This window comes from Thermobia domestica, chromosome 8, assembly GCF_964235325.1.
Source record: "Thermobia domestica chromosome 8, izTheDome1.hap1.1, whole genome shotgun sequence".
NCBI classification, from domain to species: Eukaryota; Metazoa; Arthropoda; class Insecta; order Zygentoma; family Lepismatidae; genus Thermobia; species Thermobia domestica.
In genome coordinates this window covers 19,686,957-19,712,833 of record NC_137461.1, presented here as the reverse complement: position 1 = coordinate 19,712,833, position 25,877 = coordinate 19,686,957, and the positions used below count along the sequence as shown (strand labels likewise).

Sequence of the window (25,877 nt, the reverse complement as noted above, 5' to 3'; positions counted from 1 at the left end):
TTTATAATACACTAAACTGAATGAAATACAGGGTATTTGAAGTTAGCGGTAATATTGCCAGTAGATTCTGAAATACAAGCTTCTTGAACAGATAGGGACACTTCACCTTGAAATGTACACCTTGAATTTGATTCTCGATAGAATCTGAAATATGTTAAGAACTTTAAACCTTGAATAACGCAACACAAGTTTGAATCCCATGGTTGTAATTGTGTCGTTACAAACTCACTCTTTTTATATAAATCAACCAATCTAAAGCCGGATCTTTGTTCAAAAAGTATTTTCTCCTTTACGTATATTTCAGGGAGAACATTTTACGTCAACTTTTTATTAGCAAATGTAGCAACTGATCAAATTGAATAATGCTAAAAATAGCCTACTTCGCTTGCTAGAACTTATCTTTGGTAGAAGTTCATACACCAAATCTTTTTTTTTTGTTTTTCTTCGTTTTTTATTTTTTTATTTTTTATTTTTTTATTTTTTGGTTTCTTAGGTTTCTGAATACTTCGGAAGATTTTAACAGAATCCTTGTAATTATACATTTATGTTTGCTCTGTTTGATATGAAAAAAATATTTCTTATGAAGAAAATGGTCTGCAGAGCTCTTTGTAGAATGTCTGTTATTAGTTGTAGTAGTTGGTTTTACTTTAGCGTCCCATTCAGCAGCGAGGCTATATGAGATATGGACTTACAGGGAAACGATAGACTTCTACTGAGAATCGAGCTCCGTTTTTAGGGAAAAAATCTAACCACAGTCAGTTCCTACCCGTTGGGGTTAGAACATACCCTATTATTATACTGAAAGAAAAATGTATATATCTCATATATCACACAGATAACGAAATAAAATAGCATATTTATCTACGCCTTGGCGTTAAGTGCTTTAAAATTGTTCAGAATATTTTCCTTATTCCCATAATAAAAAGAAAAAATGAGAATTGTTAATTCCCATAGAAGAAGAAAGAAAAATATAATTATATTTATTAAACAAAAAGAATAAAATAAAATATATTTAAAATATATTAAAATAAAATATGACTAAACTAAGTAAAACATTTACTCCGAATAGTCTCTGTAAGTAATTTGTAGAAAATTGTCAGAAATAATGAGCATAAACTATCAGGTCTAGTTCTAAAAGTGTAGCAAGTGATAGTTCTAAACTCAATAGAATATTCACTCTGCTCCATTTAAATAATAGACATTTTACAAAAATAATGATCTTTTGGCTGTATCGTAAATATTTTAGTGAATAAATAAATAAAATACATATGTATAATTTAATCATCGCAACTTTATAGCTGATTCTGTGGGTGAAGATAATGACTATTACTACAAACTGTTACAAAGGTGGGGGCCGCAGTGGCCCAGTGGAAGCCGGTGGGTGTAGCTAAGCAGCCTCTAGTGTTGTCAACGGCTCGAGCGGCTCGGCTCACGACTCAGTCACCTCAACATACCAAGCCGGTTTGAGATCCATAAAAGTGATTAGATGCTAATACAATATGAAATATATGTTCTATAAGCTTTTCCCACAATTCTACTGCTTGGTTCTGAAATCAGTCAATACTAAGGAAGTTAATTATTCGTCCCTGACTAAAACTGTTCCGCGAAGACATCTTTAAACAAATCCCATTTTTATGGAACATAGTGAAATTGATCAAAGACAAGCGCTACAATTCGACTCAACTGACATTTGTGTGTATGTGCGTCCGTTTGCCTGTTTCACAACTATCTTTTATTGTTTTGGTTTCATTTTAATGAAAATTGGCTTATGGTTTCAACTAATAATCCTATTGTTTGGGATTTAACTCTATCAAGAATAAGGGGTGAAAGCTAAAACACTCACCCTTTGCACATTCACATATATAACAATCTTGTGTTACAGGCAAAACAACTGAAGATCATTTGATTAAACAAAACATAGGCTATTTTTACTTTAGGCCACCCGCATCATTCGAATTTGTTGCGGGTGAAATTGGCAATGGATAAGCGCGTAAAAGGGACCAAGTTCCTCTGAACTTCGAAACTTGGTTATTTAAATATTATAATAAAATATGTTTAAAAATAACTTCCACCACATTGAGTCAATTTGATTCAATATGGCGTATATTTTTTTGGGGCTTCTCGATCATCCCTATTAAACGAAGTCAATTGGGGTCAAGAGAAAAATGAAATTAATTTGTTATTGGGAAACAGTAATGAAACTTGATAAGAATTTCATTACCTGGATCCGGTATGACCTAACAAACCTGGAGACGATGGAAATGAAAGTTTCTACGACACAGTTAAAGAAGCCCTAACCGTTCCTGTTGATCTAGTGGGTAGCGTGTGCGCCTGTGGTTCGTTTAGTCTGGGATTGGATTTTCGTTAGGAGATCATTAAAACTTTACTTCAAGAAACATTAGTTTCGTTGATGATCCGTCTCCTTTAGCCTAAAGGACTTTATCGTGGAACGTGAAACTAATTTTTCATTAATGTTCATTTAAGTTTTAAATGGAAATATAACAACACGATTCTGCTTTCTCTTCTTACTAAATTTATATTTGCCTTTCTTGTTTGATGAGTGCGTCTGTGTGTGTTAAAACATTGCACTGAAAGATAACTGCAAAGTCTGTAAGAGTATAAGCGCTTGAGAATAACAGAAAAGATAAGTTATTTGATTTTAAGAGATTGTCAAAATTCAATCAAGCGAGCCAGTATAATTTGTCTTGTAGAATGTACGGGGTGGGGAACGGGGGTTATTGCTACACGATCCTAATTAAATGGTCAAGCAAGGAAGTAATTTAACTGTTTACAATGAATTTTGAACATACGTAGTTAACACGTGGATTGACTGGGATAGCTTTTATCATTCGCTGTTTTTCTGGGAGAGGAAAGGGGCTTAAATATTTCCCAAATAACATTTTCGTACACTTATTCTTCTCGTGTGGAGAATGGAAATTGTAATTAGTTGGTTGATAATTTTTAAACTGATGTGAACAGTGAAAACGTGCTTTGAATATCCAGACGAATGCAACTATGTGTCTAATCATTTTTACATATTTATTTTTAAGCTCTGGGTTTACAGTTATACTCAGTCAATAATTTTAAATTAATTGTTGATTCTATTTCATGAGTTTTAGAATATATTTAACTATTAGAGATGCGCACGAGACAAAATTTGAAGCTGTCTCGTCTCGAAAATGTGCTGTAAAAGTGATGTCTCGACTCGAAAAACGTATATTTTTCTATTGGAAGAGCTGTGTTTCGACTCTAATTTTCTCAGGAAAATTCTGTCTCGACTCGACGCGTGCGCATCCCTATTAACTACTTAGCCAAGCTTATATTAGGGACCCATAGGCCCAATTTTTAGAAGCTAAAAATCTGAAATTTAATTATAAGTCACGATGCTTCAGCGAGAAATCAACTTTTATATCCAGCATTGTGATTCTCATTGTGGCTTTTTTTAATTGCAACGCATCACGGATCACACCAATCACTTTCTCATAATACTATAAGCTCTAAGACTGATGGGTTGAATGGTTAGAATTTTAACTTAATTTGCAGCACCGAGACTATATGATACATGGGCCTACAGCCTAACATGTTGTCCCAAACCAGATAAACTCACACTGGAAATCGAACCCAGGTCTTCCGCACCGAACACTAAGACAGAGCGTACTTCCATTTTTTCATTTATCGTTGCATAATCATAAAATGTTACATTTCCTCTGGATCTGACACGAACTTTTCCAGGTATAATACAAGGCTCCAGGACACATACGGCCTTTAATGATAATAACGCTAGTTTATTAACCATATTTTGGTTAAATACAGGACATGGTTTATTTTTCCAACATGCTTAAAGATCTAATAGACTGACGCGGATAGCTCATATTTTTTTCTTTCCTCTCTTTGTTTTCACAAACAGACCAATATTTCATTGACATAATGTGTCAGAACTTAGTAGAAGAAGCAAAATGCTTCACTTCACAGGTAAACCAAAGACAAGACACGCATTTCAAACGACCTTCAGGCGATATTGCTTTGCCTTTCTTTGCCTCTAGCGTTTAGTGATGATTCATTGAATAAGTAGTTGCTTACTACTGAAGGAAATTTCAATGGGTGAACAGCAGGGTGGATTGATTTAAATCAGTCTGATTTAAATCACGAATTTAATCAAGATTTAAATCACTTGATTTTTTAAATAAAAGTCGTTGGTTTAAATCAAAATCCGAAATAAATTAAAGTGAAAATAAGTAAAATCCCGTTTCTGTTCTGTTATTTCGATTATGGAAGATAATAAGAAAATACAATGAGACTCAAATTATGTAAGCACAATATGAAAACGAATATCATGCAGAGGATGATTAGAGAAAATCCCGTTTTGAACGGGTAACGGGTAAATCCTGCTTTCTTCTCTTTGTAACATAGGGTTTTTAAATCGTTAAAACTATTCCAACGGAGAAATCATTATGAAAATTTAAGACGAAAGTTCTTTTGTGCCCACGCCTATTTGTTTGTTTTCAGGTAATAGGGTCGTATTTAGGAAAGTTCGATCCCCTCTGCGAAAAAAAATAAAAAATAATAGAGTTTAAAACTTCAGGCGAAATTTATGTACTAAATACATAGAAGTTATTCGGGATCGTAATACGGCAAATTTTGGATGCGTTAAATAAATAATAATTCTTTTCATAAAGTGAATACTTTCAAATATCTAAGATCAATATTAACAGACGAAAACGATATTCACGAAGAAATTAAATGTCGACTAAAAGCAGGGAATTCGTGTTATTATTTAGTTCAAAATCTCTTGTCGTCGCAAATTCTGCCGAGAAATTTGAAGCTTAAAATATATAAAACGATAATCATGCCTGTTGCTCTGTATGGTTGCGAAACATGGTCGCTTGCTATGAGGGAAGAGCATAGACTGAAAGTATTGGAGAACAAGATCCTCAGACGAATATTCGGACCTAAAAGGAACGGGAATGGGGAATGGTGGAAACTTCATAACGAGGAACTACATAATTTGTACGGTTTACCAAACATTGTTAGGGTCATCAGGTCTAGGAGACTCAGGTGGGCAGGTCATGTAGCCAGGATGGAAAAAAGTAGGAACGCTTTCAAAGTCTTAACTGGAAGACCAATCGGAAAACGACCATTAGGAAGACCTAGGCGCAGATGGGAGAACAACTTTTAGATGGATTTCGCAGATATAGGAATACAAAGTAGAAAATGGATCCAGTTGGCTAAGTATAGAAGTCAGGGAAAGCTTTTGTGAACGTGGAATTGATCCTATGGGTTCCATACGCTATAGAGTTAGTTAATTTTAGGCGAAATTTATGGACTTTATATGTATTTCGTGCGGCTAGCTAGTTTCGATTTTTTTTTTAAAATATGGCCCTGCCAAACATCAGTAACTTTCGCGAAAAGAAAAGTGTCATATTGATAAACGTTGCTGTAAGCTTTTTTCCTTAATGCTTGAGACACATTGTTTGGGATTGAAATAGGTAAACGATTGGGGATTAATTCAAAATTAAATCCCAATACTTCCACCTAAATGACATAATTAACATTTAATACTAATTTCTAATGTCTTTTCTGCAGTTCGCGACTTGTATTATACAAGGAGAAAGTTTTGATATAAATAAAAAAAATCGATTTAAATTTTAAAAAATCAACAAAAGTGATATTTTTTTTAAAAAAGATCATGATGTTTTTTCACCCTGGTCAACAGTCTCACACCCAAAAACAAGTAAAAAATCCACACTCGTCATATTATTTTCTCAAAAATAGAAAAAGAGTTTAGTTAGAGTTATATTTATATTTGCGGGTAGTAACTTGCTTCTTTACAAAAATAAAATTAATAATACCCACAATGAACATGCATCAATAAATAAATCAACCCATATTATTACTCTGATCCTTATTACACGCCTTCACATTCATACATCCTGTGGAGTATTTCGTTTGTGATTCTAGTGTCAGTAAAAGTGCCTAGAACTAAAGTAGTGTCTGTGTTAAGAGACAAAGCTGTTGAACTAGGATGTTCACATCAGACAGTAAGGCAACGGTTTACTGCGGCTGGACTCCATCACGCACAACCAGTTATGAGAACTATTTTGACAGATTACCACAAGGAAAGGCGTTCAGAATGGGCTAAGAAGAACGTGAGTCTTCCACAAGCCTATTGGGATCTCGTCATCTGGTCTGATGAGAAGGTGTTCCTCTCTGATCTGCAACCGAGAATGATATTATACAGGCCACGCGGGACACGATACTTCCACAACATGTCATTCGCACCGAATATTCAAGACGAGTTTCAGCTCATTTTTGAGGCTATATGACAGCTGAAGGTCCGCGCGAGATTATTCCTGTTCCTGGACGAATGACTAGTGCGACTTATATCCAAGTACTGGAGGATACACTGCTTCCGTCTCTACACGAAAAATTTCCAGAACAAGAGGAATTCGTGTTTATGGAAGACAACAGCGGTGTTCATACCTCGAGGCAAACTCAAGCATGGTTGGAAGATCATCCAGAGCTAATATGTATAGAATGGCCTTCTCGATCGCCAGATCTTAACCCTATAGAACATCTTTGGGCGTTAATGGTTCAAGAATGGGAAGAACGTCGGCAAGACCGTAACAAAGCCATTTCTTGAGGCACATGAATAGAACTCTGGAATAATATCCAACAACATCCAACTATATTCTCGAATCTTGTAGCTAGTATACCTAATCGTTTGGGTGACGTTATAGAAGCAGAAGGTGGCTAGACAAAATACTAGAATTCTTTCATTTCCAAATATTTGCCTTTTATTGATCTTTTTTTCTTCAGTGGTAAAGAACTTATACATTTCATTTTTGTTCTCAATTAACCTTAAAGACATTTGAAGCTGGATTAAATGTCTTACGTTTTCTTCATCAAATTCAACTTTGATTTTATTTTCATCCCAATTAATGTTCAAGAGACCTTTGGAGCTAAAGTTAAATATTTTATTTCGTTTTTAGAAAAATTAGTTTTAATTTTATTTTTTCCTAATTAATGCCCAAAAGACATTTGGGGCTAGAATTACATATTTTATTTCTTCTTCACAAAATAACGTTTTATCACCACTACTTGTTCTGTGTGTTAAAGAAGCGAGCGGATTTCTTTTCAACTTTTATATTTGCATTATCTTTCTCTTCATCAGTTTCAGTCCCTACCAACAATAGTAGTTCTTACACTTTCAAAAAAAAAAAAAAAAAAAAAAAGTTGCTTCATGAAATCAGGTTTAACAAAAGCACAGAAGTTATCGTAAAATGTAATCTTGAAATTGGCTTAATTTCCCCAACTCTCATGCATAACAGCATAAACAATAGACCTAACTGCAGCCTGAAAGAAAAAATACCTACTATTTCATGAAAATTGGGAACTTTGGAGAAAAAATGTTGTTAACAGTTTCACGAGATGAAATTAATTCACCTTTTATTCCTCCAACTTCAACTAAAAACAATAACTTTATGCCTCAAATTTCAAACAAAACACATTATGTTTCACAAAACTCTAATTTGCACGAAATATTTCTTCTTACATGACAAGAGGAATAAAATTTACTCCTTTATTATTGGTCAATTATAATTCCAAACAGCGGAGTTAATTGGGAACCTACAAAATATTTGGAATTTTGTAAAGGAACATAATTGGGAGGGGGCGATTGGTCATTCTTGACTGATTTTACCCCTAAAAGTGTGGCATGTTCATAAACTCCAAATTACATTCGCACCATATTCTTTAAAAATTAAATACTTTTTACAGAAGTTATACTGGATCTTTTTAAAACGGCAGGGTAAAGTAATTCAACCTCTAATTCTTGATAGCCGGTGTATTTACATCTCCTCCCACATTATCATTCCACCAAGTCTACCATCATAATTCACATCCCTCAATCATCGCCCCCCTTAATCTACAGGGCATAATCTTTGGACGTAAAACTGAAAAAGTTAATTTCATTTTTCTCTTGGCCCCAATTGACTTCGTTTAATAGGGATGATCGAGAAGCCCCAAAGAAAATATACGCCATATTGAATCAAATTGACTCAATATGGTGGAAGTTATTTTTAAACATATTTTATTATAATATTTAAATAGCCAAGTTTCGAAGTTCAGAGGAACTTGGTCCCTTTTACGCGCTTATCCATTGCCAATTTCACCCGTAACAAATTCGAATGATGCGGGTGGCCTAAAGTAAAAATAGCCTATGTTTTGTCTAATCAAATGATCTTCAAGTTGTTTTGCCTATAACACAAAATTGTTTTATATGTGTATGTGCAAAGGGTGAGTGTTTTAGCTTTCACCCCTTATTCTTGATAGAGTTAAATCCCAAACAATAGGATTATTAGTTGAAACCATAAGCCAATTTTCATTAAAATGAAACCAAAACAATAAAAGATAGTTGTGAAACAGGTAAACGGCCGCACATACACACAAATGTCAGTTGAGTCGAATTGTAGCGCTTGTCTTTGATCAATTTCACTATGTTCCATAAAAATGGGATTTGTTTAAAGATGTCTTCGCGGAACAGTTTTAGTCAGGGACGAATAATTAACTTCCTTAGTATTGACTGATTTCAGAATCAAGCAGTAGAATTGTGGGAAAGGCTTATAGAACATATACTTCATATTGTATTAGCATCTAATCACTTTTATGGATCTCGAACCGGCTCGGTATGTTGAGGTGACTGAGTCGTGAGCCGAGCCGCTCGAGCCGTTGACAACATTACAGGCTGCTTAGCTACACCCACCGGCTTGCACTGGGCCACTGCGGTCCCCACCTTTGTAACAGTTTGTAGTAATATTCATTATTTTCACCCACAGAATCAGCTATCCAGTTGCGGTGATTAAATTATACATATGTATTTTATTTATTTATTTACTAAAATATTTACGATACAGCCAAAAGACCATTTTTGTAAAATGTCTATTATTTAAATGAAGCAGAGTGAATATTCTATTGAGTTTAGAACTATCACTTGCTACACTATTAATTGACAACTAATATAGTTTATGTTCATTACTTCTGACAATTTTCTACAAATTACTTGCAGAGACTATTCGGAGTAAACGTTTTACTTAGTTTAGTCATATTTTATTTTAATATATTTTAAATATATTTTATTTTATTCTTTTTGTTTAATAAATATATTTTTCTTTCTTCTTCTATGGGAATTAACAATTCTCATTTTTTCTTTTTATTATGGGAATAAGGAAAAATATTCTGAACAATTTTAAAGCACTTAACGCCAAGGCGTAGATAAATATGCTATTTTATTTCGTTATCTGTGTGATATATGAGATACTATATTTTTCTTTCATATATAGGAGAATTAACGTTTCTCTTTAGTCTCTTAAGGAAATTAGAAAAATGGATATTCATAACAGCATTGGTTTCAAACACTTAATGTCAAGGAGCAGATAGACTATTATATTTTGTTCTCCCCATAAAATAAGCATACCTTTTTCTTTCCTTCTTTCTGCATGGTGGGCCTTAAGACTTACCTAGTCGATAGCCAGAAGTTTGCCTGAAGGCATAACGTAGCGTAGCAAACAACTCGGTTAAACACGTGCCAATATACCTACTTTCTGAATAGAGTTGGAAATCATTTTTTTATTTTCACAATTTCATGGAAAGTTATATATATATATCTTCGCTTCTGTGCTACTACTACCACTACTAATCTCCCCAAAAGTAAGCAAATCTCCTTTTTGAGTACTTTTTTCATCATATTTTATTGAAAAAAAGTGTTATGAACGATTTAAAAAAATAGAAAAATTTCCTTCGGCCGGATTTGAACTCTCGCCAAAAGCAATTCTTGTTACCAGCCTAAAATGCTAGCGCACACGGCCACGAGGACCGATAGCAACAAGCGTATGATTTCTGTTATATACATAGATACAGGCTACGTAGCAAGATACGGATAACGCCAACCAATCAGAATCGTGTATTTACTTTCTACTACCGGGAGTACTCTCCCGAGCAAGATCTCAACAACCTAGTCCAAGCTAGAGGTTAACTATGTCAATAAAATTCATTTCAAACGGTTCAGCCATTTTTCGTTATGATAGACAACATATTTTTAATTTATATACTATGTAGATATACGTTAATAGTATTGTTACTGTCTTTTTATTTAAGTTATTTATTGATATAAAAATGATGTATTAACTTTAATATTTGACAGTATCGTACAAATTCATCGTGCGTATGATGACGTGTCGTCGTCACCAGGTCTGTTCCGGTCATGCCGGGACACGAGTGTGATTGCTTCCAGGTCACGAAATCCGTAACAAATTATCACTGCTTCCAAATACCAGTATAATAATAGGGTATGTTCTAACCCCAACGGGTAGGAACTGACTGTGGTTAGATTTTTTCCCTAAAAACGGAGCTCGATTCTCAGTAGAAGTCTATCGTTTCCCTGTAAGTCCATATCTCATATAGCCTCGCTGCTGAATGGGACGCTAAAGTAAAACCAACTACTACAACTAATAACAGACATTCTACAAAGAGCTCTGCAGACCATTTTCTTCATAAGAAATATTTTTTTCATATCAAACAGAGCAAACATAAATGTATAATTACAAGGATTCTGTTAAAATCTTCCGAAGTATTCAGAAACCTAAGAAACCAAAAAATAAAAAAATAAAAAAATAAAAAACGAAGAAAAACCAAAAAAAGATTTGGTGTATGAACTTCTACCAAAGATAAGTTCTAGCAAGCGAAGTAGGCTATTTTTAGCATTATTCAATTTGATCAGTTGCTACATTTGCTAATAAAAAGTTGACGTAAAATGTTCTCCCTGAAATATACGTAAAGGAGAAAATACTTTTTGAACAAAGATCCGGCTTTAGATTGGTTGATTTATATAAAAAGAGTGAGTTTGTAACGACACAATTACAACCATGGGATTCAAACTTGTGTTGCGTTATTCAAGGTTTAAAGTTCTTAACATATTTCAGATTCTATCGAGAATCAAATTCAAGGTGTACATTTCAAGGTGAAGTGTCCCAATCTGTTCAAGAAACTTGTATTTCAGAATCTACTGGCAATATTACCGCTAACTTCAAATACCCTGTATTTCATTCAGTTTAGTGTATTATAAAACATTGCTTAGTTCTATTATAAAATTGTTCATAATATCTGTCATATTATTTTCGATATTTTTAAGTATATATATATATATATATATATATATATATATATATATATATATATATATATATATATATATATATATAGTTAATTTCATTTCTTTATATAATGAAATGTAATCCCATAGTGACAATTTGAACAATAATCTCTGTTTTGTTAAAGACTAAAGGATGATAATTTTATATATAAACGAAAAAAACAAAATTAGTGATATTTAGTTCCAGAAATAGGGATGATCGAAGTCAATGTGCTGATCACACACAAAACAGCTTAAATCCATTTCCTTGACCATAGCTAATTATGGACTACAATTGAAGAGAATTCAATTTATTTTGAGCTGTAATCTTATTCATCGCTCTTATTAACAATCAAATCTAGAAGTTTTATGCATGTAAAATTCTACTTCATTTTTCGCTTGACAAGAAAAAAATAAATAAATACTTGCAGAATATCGAATCACACCTTGAACTGTAACCATATGTTTCTTTCTACTGGAGTCCTATCTGATCAATAATAAAATAAAAATAAAAAATAACGAGGCGAAGATTCTAACCCGGGTCGCGAGAATGGGAATTCTACTCGGATCCAATGAGCTACGGAATAAGGTACACGAAACATCTACGCTATAAGTATATGGGAATAATCGTAAGCTTCACTCTGTGAAAGAACTTTTTTCCTTTTATTAAGTTTTACGATATTTCTATAGTGTTTTAAGTGAACTGCAAAGAGATAGATCATGCAGTTATCAATTTGGTTAGGGATTGAGAATTAAAAACTTTTAAAACATTTAATTAAATCGCGATACGGTAGCAAGGAATGTGTAGCGATTTCATTCTAGTAGTAATGGGAAAAAGATAGTATCCCACGGAAAACATGCATTTTCTTATGTGTCAGAGAATATATCACTTGGTAGCAGGGGCGTAGCCAGGATTTGAATTCAGGAGGACCGCTGGCTAAATGTTCATTTGGGATGTGTCCAGGGATTCACCCCGGGAAAAAGTTTAAATAAAACCGCAATCTTAGGCCTTATATTAACAACTTCTACAAATGTCGGGCGTTCCAGACCTCCTGGCTACGCCACTGCTTGGTAGCATCCATTGTTCCTGATCATAATCAGTCTGATGATCAGTGATCATGATCATAATCACTTTCACCTTCAGCCATAATTTTATTCTTCCAAGCAAAAAAGAATGCCTTCGTTCTACGCATTTGGAGTTCTTAAAAGTAAAATTATAGCATAATTAAGCGTGTGATTTTGCCATTTGAATGTAAATTTATGGCCCTTACTGACCAAAACAAATCTTATGGGCGCAATCTGCTTCCTAAGCCCTTAGGTGTATCTTCAGTAAGTCTTTACCCTTAGTGAAAGCAGGAAAGAAGGAATGTTGGAAGAAATTAAAAAGAATAAAATAAACTGGTTAGAGTACTGATTGAGGAGAAAAGTTATTGCGAGAACATGACAAATGATATGTTGAAAGATAAAACGAAAGTGAAAGAAAACTATAATTTATGATTTTAAATGGATATATCATATACGGTATCAATAGATATGGTGAGATATGACAGGTATCAATATTATACTAAAAAGTAAATATGTAAAACATGTTTCGACAGTACATCATCTACAGTACTATGTATCTTAAAGTATGGATTTCCCAAATATTAAGTTGATACTACTGAAAAGCCCGACTGATGTGTGTCACTAACAAATGCCAAGAGCAAGATAAGACTAACACCTGGTTACATAAAGCAGTCTCTGGCTGCAGCTACATACTTCGTCATAGCTCAGCAAGAAGTCTGAAGACTTCGAGGCGAAGAAATCCTCAAGCCCACGTTGTATCGGATGGTCATCAGGAAGTTATTTTGTACCAAGAAATGATCGAAATACTGGGAAGTGTATAGTAATATGTAGTCGGTGAGAGAAACATAAAGAGAATACAGTAGATGAGGAAACTTTTCATACTGCAACTCATGGACCGTTTACTTGTACTTTGTGCGACATGTGAGCATGCATTTTTCTGCAAGATGAGAACATCATGTCTATTGAACATAACTGAATGCTTGTGGAGAATTTTGTGATGTATTTAATTGAATTTAACAATGTAACGATCCACAGTGATGATTTCATATAGACAGATAAAGACGTGATAGTTCACCTCCACCATATGAACAACACTTGCCTCGAATTTCGTAAACATCTCGGGCATTGATCACGATTAACTGTTCTGATCATTTACAGTTGTTGTAGTAGATACATTTTCAACTTAAGTGAGAAACCAACGGAGGAACCCTTCCCAGTTATACCATACACTCAAAGATTTACATTCCTGCAGACGATTATGCTCGTTGGCAGGTGTTTTCTCATGTGACATCCATAAGTCCGACATTTCCGCCTTACCGATTGTGCAGTTGTCGAACGACATGGATATGGAATATGTCTAATTCGTTTGCAATTAATTACAGGAGCACTTTTCCGAGGACGTGCTTCCAAAGTGTTCCTGAGGTGCTAATCAGAGCATGTTCGTCACCGGCACGAAAGTTCACACACCAACATACTGGTCCAAATGTACTGATCATTTTTTTTTTTTAAGGTTAGACATGCAGAATGGTCCAGTTTGAACTCTTGAAGCAAAAACACTTGCATATGTGTGTTCTCCTGATGCGAGTGGTGTGTTCACACGATCCTATTCAATAACACATTGTCTCCTGACTAACTGAGCACCTTAGTCTGTATTTTGAACATGTATGGAGTTTGTGACGTTGTGCATGTGACCTTGGCCCATCCATTGGATGCGTTAAGGAGGATGGTTTTCCACTAGACCCAAAAATTGGATATTTTTATCGTCCAATATAATCGAGAGGTAAAAAATAATTATTATTTAGCATCCTTATTTATCCGTGGAGTGTTCCAGTACTCATGAATATTTGATACAGAGTTATTTGCTGACTAGCATTATTTGAATTTTAGATTCTCCAAAGAGTAAACTTCCTCACGACCAGTCTATGTATGAGTCTTCTAACCCAAAAGAAGGTTCTAGCTCAACATAACTACTATTTCTTTAAATTGGCGAGTCAATGTCACAATTTTTATTTACTACCAAATACCTGTTTGGCTAGAATAAACAACAAGTCGAAATCTTGGCTGTACTTCGCTCTTGCAAAACCAACCCACGATATAATTCGTAGACGATATGATAAATGTTGTTAATGAAAGAGAAAAGATAAGTATGAAGTGTGTTCTTGACCTGCCAATTGTAAAATAAACAACTATAAGCAGTAAGTGGAAGCCAGTAAACCAGTACAGCAAACGTGGCGTGGCATTAGGCGGAACCTAATAGGCCAGTAGGGCGAACGTGGCGTGGCAGTCGGCGGAAGACAATAAGCAGCTGAGCAAACGTGGCGTGGCAGTCGGCGGAAGACAATAAGCAGCTGAGCAAACGTGGTGTTGGCGTGGCAGTAGGCGGAAGCCAATAAGCCAGCTGTGCAAACATGGCTTTATGGTTGAATATTAGATAGTGTACAAGGCGCATGAACTGAAGAGACAGATCAGGAATTAGGATTGAGAATGATAATAAGTAAAAAAAAAAAAAAAAAAAAAACTAATTAACTATGACTTAATTACACTGATAGTCACATGCACATATCAATAAGTAATCTTTCAATAGAAGGCTGCCTTATAGTACCAAGAAACTAGAATAAACATTTATATTTATATCAGAGGCTTTTAAAATACTTTTGTCATACCTTTGTTTAAATACATTTGTTTGATTCTAGTTCTATATAAGAAAATAGATGTTTTAACTTACCACATAAGATTGGGGGATCTCAAAGATGACTTTTCTATCCGGCGAACGTATGAAGGAGGGTTGGTCCATTTGGTAAAAAAGATACAATGACGCCATTTGTTGTTTCCTGCGTACTGATGGTCCATTGCATTGAATTGAACTTTTCTAAATAGATAAATAAATAAAGTACAAAATGATATTACAATGTTTACAGTTGGTATTATCATCGTTGTTATTATGCAAAATTAACATATATACAGAGAAACCAGGAGGAATGTTTTCATTTTATTAAACATCCATAAATCGTTACTTAGCAAGGTATATAAAATAGCAGGTAGCCCCAGTTCGCGTTTAGCGTTCTGATTGGCTCCCTGTCCATGACGTCATGTGGAGGGACTATTGCCCATCTTGAAACAGTATACCAACTAGCGTAATTGCATATGCAGTATTTCAATTATTCTCTTGAATGAACCTCGCGATACACAAAAATGTTATAAAGTAGAGAATCTGTCCTATGTATCTTCATCTTAGTAACTGAATGAAACCAAAAAAAAAAAAAAAAAAATTAGCATTGGCCTACTCTCGATACCGCCATATATGTTGCCTCAGGACATTGCAAGCTTCACATATAGACAAGTAATGTATCTGTCGTTTATATTTATTTAAGTCGTTGCTCTATTATACAATGGTTACATGCTGCACGTATAAGTGTACAAAGAGGAGTGAGAAGAAATTATCCGGAATAATCTTTCACAGGTCAAAAAATTACCAATCATAGGATACGTATGGCTGTGGCGATTTTGTGGTATGGGCAGATCCTCTATTTTATAACATCCTTGGCGATATCTCCACTTGAAGTCACACCGACCGCAAAGTATCCTGGGAAAAATGGGAGCAGAAAGGCTGAATCGAGAGTCCCCTGATTACTTAAAAGTCATAGATATAAATTTATGTCGACTATATTTGATTTAAATGTATCAAATTATATTACATATCTTCTAAAACAATAGAGATATCTTAATAAACACAGTGTTCAGCGATTACCTAATTGTTTCGCAAGTTAAGATTCTTTAGTAATTTTTTGCACAATGTTTCAAGTTGCTTAAATTTTAAAGTAGTTTCTATCCACCATTTGAAGACAAAACTTATCTTACACATTTTTCTGTTAACTTGAGTTAAATTATTTATTTGCTTGTAGTGAATGAGCGGTTCAGAGAAAGACAATGATAAATATTTTTTTCTTACTTTCAAGTAAAGTGGGAAAACAAGTTGAAAATTCCCATGCAATGCAATGCAATGCAATGTAATCATCACCATCATAGGTATTCTGCTATTACTGGCAGGTCACTTGCTGCAACTGAGAAGCTTCCATGCTCCACGGTCCTCCGCTAACCTCTTCGTCTTCACGTATGATTTTTCTGCTTTGATATAGTCCATCAATTGTAGCCCCCTTCGCCCCTACCTCGTTTCCTTGCCATCATACCCTCTAGCACGTCCCTCATGATACAGTTCCTACTTATTCAATGTCCCAACCAGTTTCTCTTCCTCCTCTTAATAATATCTAAAATTGTTCTTTTCTCCTCCACCATTTCTAACACCCACTCATTCGTTTTCCGCTGGACCCAACTAATTCGCTCCATTCTTCTGCGCACCCATATTTCGAAAGCTGCCATCATTTCGTTTGTCATCATTTCTGAGTAATATCCATGTTTTTTATCCATACAGTACTATACTCCACACGAAGCATCTTATGAGTCTTTTTCTCAACTCTTTATTCAGAGTCCCACAAAATAGTAGACCTATTTTCTTCCTCTTAAAGGCTTCTTTCGCCATTCTTATCCTTGATTTTATTTCAGGTTCACATCTTATATCATTACTAATAGTACTACCCAGATATCAAAAAGTACTCACTTGTTCTATTTCCCCCCTCCTGCTTCTATATTTGACATCCACCACTTCATTGCAATCATTATTACTTCTGTGTTTCTAATATTCACTTTCATCCCATGTTCTTAACAGCCCTTGCTCGAGTTTTCTAACAACTCTCCGATTTTCTTTTCAGATTCTGCAACAAGCACCATATCATCTGCAAACCGTATACACCTAATCATTCTACCTCCTATCGAAATGCCGTCTTCATTTTATAGGCTCTTTTTCATTATTTCCTCTAGATAGACAGTAAATAATGTAGGCGAGAGACTGCATCCCTGTCGGACTTCTCTTCTAATTGCACTCTTCTCTGTCATTTCCTCTCCTATTCTAACACTTCCTTGTTGGTTCATATATAAGTTTCTTATGAATCTTTGAACTTTCCATTCCAACCCAACTTTCTTTAGAACTTCCAATAACAATTCCCAATTCACGCGGTCACATGCAATGCAAAACACGTACAAAACAAGTTTTTCCTACTATCTTCATAGGTACTTTTCCAACATTAAACTATCTACATACTGTTCTGAGGTTCAATCTCAATCTGTTCGACTGAGCTTCTCCGTGGCTAAGTGGTTAGCGTACGCGCCTTTGGCGTAGGAGGCCCGGGTTCAATTCTCGGCGGGAGCTCATGTGGTGTGGATTTCACGTTAATCAGTAGGTCCACGTATCCTGGCTGCTGAAAAGGGACGTAAAACACAATCAACCAATCAATCAATCAATCCGTTCCACCTAATTACTCAGTTTCACCGGAAGAGGCGATTATCATTGTCTTCCTCGGATCCGTTATATTTTGTATATGTTGTTAGTTATGTACATAAGAAGTAGATAATGTTACAATAGCTAATAAGATATTTATGATCCTTATTTTCGTTTCAAAATATGCTTCCTAGTCTTTTAGAAAATTCTTCTTCTTTCATAGATGTACATTTTCCTTTCTTTTAAGTTAATCTTGATTGTATTATATATGATACTGTTTTCCATTATAACACAGTGAGAGGAATAACTTTTTGAAAATTCGGATTTTCCAAAAAAACAAAGTTCTAAAGTATTTGCATGTACCTGTGTCTATAAACGGTATAAAATGAACGCACCCACACATATACAAGTGTGTCCGTAAAGTTGCGCAACCCAAAGTTTGATTGCGTATATCTTTTGATTTAAGAATGATAAAGACCTGAGACTTCAAACAAATGTAAGCATATTCTATGTAGATAGTTTCGAGATCATGACCAGTGTTGGAATTTGTAACGTTTTTGTGTAGTAACGAAAGAAAGTATCGAAAGTGTAAAAAAAAAAAAAAAAATCAATATTCAGTTGCAGAAAACTGTTTCCTGTGGGTGAATCCTTGTGTATATATGCAGTATGCATCATTTATCCATTGATACGAAAATGTGACAAGGTTGATGCAATGTTGCCATATAAAAAGGCTATTTAGTGCAAGTCCGTAAAATGGGTGTTTTCCGATAAAAACGCAGCCCCTGGCAACACTGTAGTAAAATTACTGCAACAGGTATATTTTAAGTTAATTAATGATAAGCAATGAGGATTTGCATATAATTGATAACATGAAATTTTATGCAAAAATTTGCTATAAATTTATGGACACACTGTATAAATATCTAGGAAATTCAAATTCTATTATAATACTTACTTTAGAATTTCCTGCATCGATAAGTACGAAAATGGTTGCCAGAAGGCAGACACGGAATAGACCCTTCATCGTCGGAGTGTCTGCCTTAGATTTACTGAAAAATAAAATGCACCATGTTGTAAATTATACAATTGCAAAAGTCTGTTATACTCACAGGGCTGTATTTTGCATTTTTTGCCGTCCCGGACCATTATAAAAATACCTCTCTCCCCGAGAAAATATCAATGAATTGCAGTGAAGAAATTTTTAGACAATAGCTAATCATGACATTAGGCTGATAATATATCTGAAGTGTGTGAATAATAATACAAGTTTTGCCATACCGAAAGAGTCATAAATTACTTGAGCTGGCGGCTGAACGATAAGCTTTTAAAAGTGCAAGTGATTCTGGAAGTTAGTAAACAATGAAAAGGTTTTTGAAATTATGATCAAAGAATATAGTATCAACAATGGAAAAAAGAGAAATAGTGAATATTGTAAGGATCCCCACATCACAACAAAAGCACATGTATAACGATACACTAAGGACGAAGACACGAAGGAAACCGAAAGGAGACGGGCCACACGAAATAATCCGAAGGAGGATGAGCCACCCGAAGAGGACAAATAAAAGAGGGACCACAGAAGGACCTGGCATCAGTCTGACACTGATCAACTAACCAACACCTGTTCCGGGGTCGCAGTGGACTAGGGATCCTCATCGCAACCGAAACCTCACGAAGCTGCCTTGGGCTAAGGGGTTTTTCCTTCAAGATTAACCCTCGCACGACCAAGTGGGGTACCTAAGGTCCCCCAGATTATTTTTTTAAAACCATTTTGTGTGTTATTTTCTTAGAGCATTGTTTCTTTAGCTATGTTAATATTTTCGAAGTATGCATATGCTCATGTGATGGTCATTCCTACGAAGCTCTTGGTTTATTTGTTATAAGCGTTGGGGGACCTAAGGTCCCCCACTATATACCTTCACACCACATAAAGTTTTGTATTCACTTTTGGTTGTAGTGGGGGACCTAAGGTACCCCATGAACATTAATGGTCCTTATGAAGACTTATTAAGTTGCTGATAAAAGAAATATTTGCAATACAAAGTACCTTGATTGGAGTCAGTTTCACAGTTCCCGTCTGCAGGCTCCCATACAGGAACTTTACAAAGAATTAACTCTTCCACACGTTGTTTATCCTTGCAAGTCATTCCAAATTTATCAAGGTAAGGTTTTTATATTCTTTTATTATAAGTTTACTTTTTACGCCATGTAAATATCAGAATAATTTTTTTTTTTAAAAATATTGATGTTTCTATATGATCAATACGAAGTGCATAATCGCCCATGCTGTATAATTGGGAAGTTCTAGGTTCGAATTCTGGGGTCGGTATTCATTACTGAGACTTTCCTTCTTGTCTTCAGCCTCACACAGTAAATGCCGAGAAGGTATCTTTCGTTAGAATTAGCAGTATATCTTTACGCGCACAAAAAATAACTGAACATCTGTGATTGATTATACTTGCACGACAGAGATATACAAACAGGGAAGATAGATATGTAAACCAAACCACATGGAATAACAGCCCTAAAGGGCTAAGACCTGCCACGCGGATTTTTTGTGAGTGGCACGTGGTCAGCGTATAGCTATTCCCAGCAGCTTTATGAGCACCGGTTTGGCCCTAGAATTGACCCTTGTATTCATTTCTGGACCGTTCAGGCGGAAAGTTCCTTGTATTCACCCATCAGGAAACGAACCCGGGTCGCTGAATTAACACTTGGACACTCGACCGATTTCACTACAGGCCAGCCCAGATAGATATATAGACAGATGTATGCATGGACGGAAGAACGTATAAATAGATAGGAAGATAGATCGATATATATTGATCAATTATTCGAGTTATCAAAAGAGAGACAGAAACGCCATTCCTGAGGTTTCGATAATGCCTTTTATTGGACGAAGCCTAAAAAATATGTCTGATGATGAAACTGAAACAAAAGCATAGAACGAAATTAAACGAGGAAGATGTTTCATGTGCAACAAAAAGCAGGATACAAAGTCAAAGGTTAAATGCGAAACCTGTAAGCGATGGACATGTAGGAGGCACAGAAAGACTGTAACAGCTGTGAAGCGTAACAACTGTGCATAAAATCTGAATGAAGAAAGGATAAATTGCGAAGAAGATATGTAGTGAGACGTAGAATGTAGATAGTAACACACACACACACACACACACACACAAAAAAAAAAAATATTACTAAAACTTTGTTATGAAAGTAATGTTCGGAGTTACATGTATATTTTAACAGAATGTTATCAAGTAAAAATAAGCATATAGACCCTGTAACAGGAGTTGTATAAAGAAAAAAGAGCAATAAGAACAAATTTAATTAAATTTCTAATGGGGTCACTCAGGTCCCCCACTTCATCGTTTATGTAATGATTTTGAGCTTGGTTGTGCGAGGGTTAAGAGGCCTTATCACTGCGAAATTAAAATACCGCTAATTTTACAGTAATTATGTGATATCTTCAAATAGATAAAAAGATAATCGAAAAGTGGAACAAGACTTCCCTAGACAGTATTATTTTGCGTGAGATACCGTTATCACGACTCATTTATCTGCTTTCGATTTCCAGCCATTTAGAAAATCGGTATTTATTTTCGCGTTTCTAAATAAAAGCAAACAAAAAGCTACTAGGTAACTCGTGATAACGGTAACTCATGCAAAATAACATCGTCTAGGGAGGTCGTGATTCACTTTTCGATTATCTTTTTATCTACTTGAAGATATCACATAATTACTGTAAAATTAGTGGTATTTTAATTTCGCAGTGAAGGTGCCTTGGAGACTGCTTTGAGAGAAGGGGCACCGTGCAAAACACCAATCTCCTTCATCTGGTCAATAAGAAGAAAAGACACTATTTTATTCTTTGTAAATCAAGGACATTGTAGCCTACTAAAGAGTTTTTATAATAAACTAGTGAAAGGGAAAAGACTCGCCTGAACCGGTATTTAGACTCTACCTATAAAATCATTTCAATATAAATTCATAACTAAACCGTTAATAATTACTGCTTTCTAACCAAACAGGTTCTTTTAACTTGTATATTTACAAATGTCAAAATCCCGTGTAATATTCACATAAGCTACTTGGCGTAACATCCCTTTTTCTGGGCCTGAGTAACTTCAATGCCATCTGTTAGCGACCGGGCAAACTACGTCCAGCGCGCTGCGTCTCTCTGTCTCTAAAGGGCATACAAGAAGATTTCTAGACTAATGGCTTTTTTTTTTTTTTTTTTTTGACGGGACTCTCAAAGTTTGCCTCACGATACTGGATGGACGCCGAAAATTGAACAACTGGCCGGACCTGGGACCGGAAGCACCAGACACCAGGAAGAATAGAACCCGGGACCACGCGGACGTGAGTCAGACGCTCTAACCCAGCGTTTCCTAACCTTTTTTCAGCTTGCGGCACACTATGGATGTTACTTGGATTCTCGCGGCACACTTATAGGCATTATTATTTGTAAATATAAAACACAGTGGTATTTTTTCTTTGATTATTGATCTCACAGAGAAGAAAGATCCTTCACTGATTTCCCCCCCTTGGTAAATCATTATGCTTATTTTTCATTCTAATTAGAGAAAACAATTGCAATGAAATATTGGACTCAGATTTTTAAAAATACGCTTTCTTTTTAACAACTGTATCCAACCTTTTACCAAGAAGGAAGATCACTAAATAACGAACGCACACACACACAAATGTAGGTAATTTGTCGAAAGGATTGATTGATATTTCAAATTTTTAAGTTACAAAATAATCTGAAATAATAAAGAAGCAATAATGGCCATAACAATTATAACAAATACTTTTTTCAACATTAGAAATATACAGAACAGTAACCCGGTATCAAACTTAAAATTGTAGATTCATAGTAATGTGAAATACAAATATACATTTTCCCCTAAGTTTTGCAATTTGATTGCTATAAAATTATTAATTTTGTTTCGATTCCTCGCGGCACACCAGCGGCCCATTCACGGCACACCGGTTAGGAAATGCTGCTCTAACCACTAGTCTATGATCTCATATTCATATGCACATCCATGATAAATTTCTAAAACTTCCTGAACAAGGGTATGACAAAAAATTGGTCTGAGGCCCATGCGTAAATACGGCCCTGGTTATACGAATGATTTTTTAGACTGCCAAACTACTAAAAACTAAATTTCTTCAATTTACAAACTATAGTAAATAAGTAAATTAATTAATAAAATAAATAATATATATAATATAATATAATAAGATAGTGCAGAGTTGGTACTTTGATAGTTTCATTGCAGTATTAGTACAAATATCAATATTTCTTGCTTTAAGGGGGATTGAAATAACTAAAGTAACATCATTTACTGTATATCATTTGTATCCACATAACAACATAGATCAGAATTTCTCAATCTGTGGTACACGTACCACTGGTGATACGCGAAATGTCGTTGGTGGTGCGTACGACTTATAGTAGTATTATAATTAATATGCTTTGGTGGTACACCGGTGCAAAAGGTTGAGAACCCCTGACATAGATAAACATCCAACATGACATAAATAACCAAATCATTCATATCATTTCTTTGAAAATGGTGGACGTCACCATTTTCGATTAGAATGTCGCCTTCATAAACAAACTCAATTCTTAACTTCTAATCCCCTACATCCTGATCAAACTTCGTGGTAAATTCGTCAAGTATTTCTTGAGATTTGTTTGTCTCCCGGACAAACGGACTGACACACATAGAGAGGATAAATATGTATAGGAGTTTTGGCAAATCAAAGTCCTTTCTTATAACCGATTCCTATTTCATATTACCGTACTTCCTTATTCCGCACAAAATAACATCATTTTACATATTGACCATCCTCAACAATATTCAGATGTTTGGAAACAATCGCAAATTAGGTGTTGCTTTTAATCTTTAAAAGGAATTACCAAATATTTAAGAAAAAATTAAATGAAATTTTTGAGTTTTACGTCCCACGATTATGCCGGTTAGGCTAAAGGAAACGGTGATGATGAGAGATGAATGAAATGGTGGAATGAAGAAAGTGGGAGGAAACGGGAGAACCCCGAGAAAACCGATGCACACGGTGTTTGTCCACCACAAAGTTCACTTGGCGGGAGCACGGTTTGAACCTGGGATCCCAAGCAGCAGAGGTGAACGCTCTATCACTTTAAAAAAAAATCCTGACTATTTTTTTTCTATTTTAACCACTTCTCAGGACTACTAGACACGACAGGGACACGAACACAGAAACATCGAGGACAGTTAAAATTCCACCCTTGTTCTTCAGAGGGACTCGAACTCCCAATGAGCTTCACCTCACGATCATCAGCCTAACGCCACAGACTGTTCGGCTACACCCACCGGCCACCACTGAGCCACCGCTGCCTCCAAATAGGTAAGGATACATACAAACGAATAACCTACTAGAAGTACCACCAAATATATACGAATTGTTGTTATTAGGAGCATTGGTATAGCGTTCACCTCTGGTGCGTGGGGTAACCTGGTTGGATCCCAGTTCGCGCCAAGCTGGCTTTGTAATGGACAAACACCGTGCGTGTGGTATTTCTTGGGGTTATCCATTTTCCTTATACTTTCTTCTTTCAATTCTTTCATTCACTTCTCATTATCACCATCTCCTTTAGTCTAGCTGACATAACCATGGGACGTAAAGCTACAAGATTTAATTTCATTTAATTTTCAGGAAGTGTTTACCTCTCATCTCAATTATCGAGATAATGTCGATTATATATATATATATATATATATATATATATATATATAGAGAGAGAGAGAGAGAGAGAGAGAGAGAGAGAGGTTACGGCAAAAGTCCCGGAACGGTCCAATATCTCGCGAAATATACAGATCAGCAAAAGAAATAAAAACACGTTTAGTTTTGAAAAAGCTATCCAATGATACCAAACGCAACCTCCTAACCCCACCCCCTTCGGGAGCACGGGAGGTAACTTTAAAATTTTAAACGACAACCCTCATTTCTTATTCCACATTTGGATTCTCTAGAGAAAGGGACAGTGATTTGACCCAGAACTGAAAACAGTATCTTCACAGATGGCGCTTGAATCGACACACAAATAACGGGGGATACTAAAACATTATTGAAATGCAAATTGTCTGCCCCGTACTCTGTGGCCATACGGTTATCGTACTGGACTGTGGAGTCAGAGATCTACAATTGCAATTTGCGTTATTATAATTGTAGAGGTCTAAAATTTTGATATTGACAGATAATTGAGATAGTGTAATGTCATGATTAAATAATAAATGTAGTTTTATATTTGGTCTAGGAATTAATTCGTGCGGGTGGACAAGAGATGGTTCAACGAACGGAGCGTCCCACAGTTCCGTGTATCCACACATGTGTTGCAAACCCCTGTCATCGCGTATCGTTCGTAGTATAGGGCAGTGGATTAAAGCGTCAACAACACCAGTTTGTAGTTAAGTGAACATGGCGCAATTTGTGCCTGATAAAGTGTTTTTGCGGGGTGTCCTGCTGCATTACTTTAACATGCAGAAAAGTGCGACTGAAAGTCATCGTATTTTGGTGGAAGTGTATGGTGACCATGCTCTAGCTGAGCGAACGTGTCAGAAGTGGTTTGCACGGTTTAGAAGTGGTGATTTCGGCTTGGCAGACCAAGAGCGAGCTGGACAGCCAAAACAATTTCAAGACGAAGAATTGACAGCATTGCTCGAGCAGGATTCGTGTCAAACGCAGGAACAACTTGCAGCAGCATTAGGCGTTGATCAAACAACAGTCTCCAAACGCTTGAAAGTCATGGGAATGATTCAAAAGATGTCACATTGGGTTCCACATGAATTGAAAGACAGAGACGTTGAAAGACGAAAAACCATTTGCGAATTGCTGCTTCAACGACAGAGCAGAAAGGGGTTTCTGCATCGAATTATTACGGGTGATGAGAAGTGGATCCATTACGAGAACCCTAAACGAAAAAAGGCCTGGGTGAAACCAGGTGAATCAGGTCCATCACAACCAAAACGAGATATTCACTGTGCAAAGGTTATGCTGTGCATATGGTGGGATATGAAAGGTGTGGTGTACTATGAGCTGCTGCAACCGGGTGAAACTATGAATGGAGAACGTTATCGACGACAATTAATGCGTTTGAAGCAAGCTCTGGCCAGAACACGACCAGAATGGGAGAACAGACATGATAAACTTATTGTTCAACATGATAACGCTCGCCCACATGTCGCAAAACCGGTCAAAACCTATTTAGAAAATGTCGGATGGGAAGTTTTACGCCACCCG

The 25,877-nt window shown here is 35.6% G+C and overlaps 1 protein-coding gene across 1 annotated transcript in view; it reads right to left on the bottom strand.

Moving 5' to 3' along the window:
• Positions 1-25,877, bottom strand: part of LOC145692753 (phenoloxidase 2-like) — an 87,225-nt gene that overhangs the window by 48,990 nt on the left and 12,358 nt on the right. The window contains exons 2-3 of the mRNA XM_081768195.1: positions 18,538-18,631; positions 14,976-15,119 (exon numbers count right to left, since the gene is read on the bottom strand). Of these exons, the coding sequence (XP_081624321.1) occupies positions 14,976-15,119; positions 18,538-18,606 (213 nt within the window). The 5' untranslated portion in view covers positions 18,607-18,631. The remainder of the gene's footprint in view (positions 1-14,975; positions 15,120-18,537; positions 18,632-25,877) is intronic.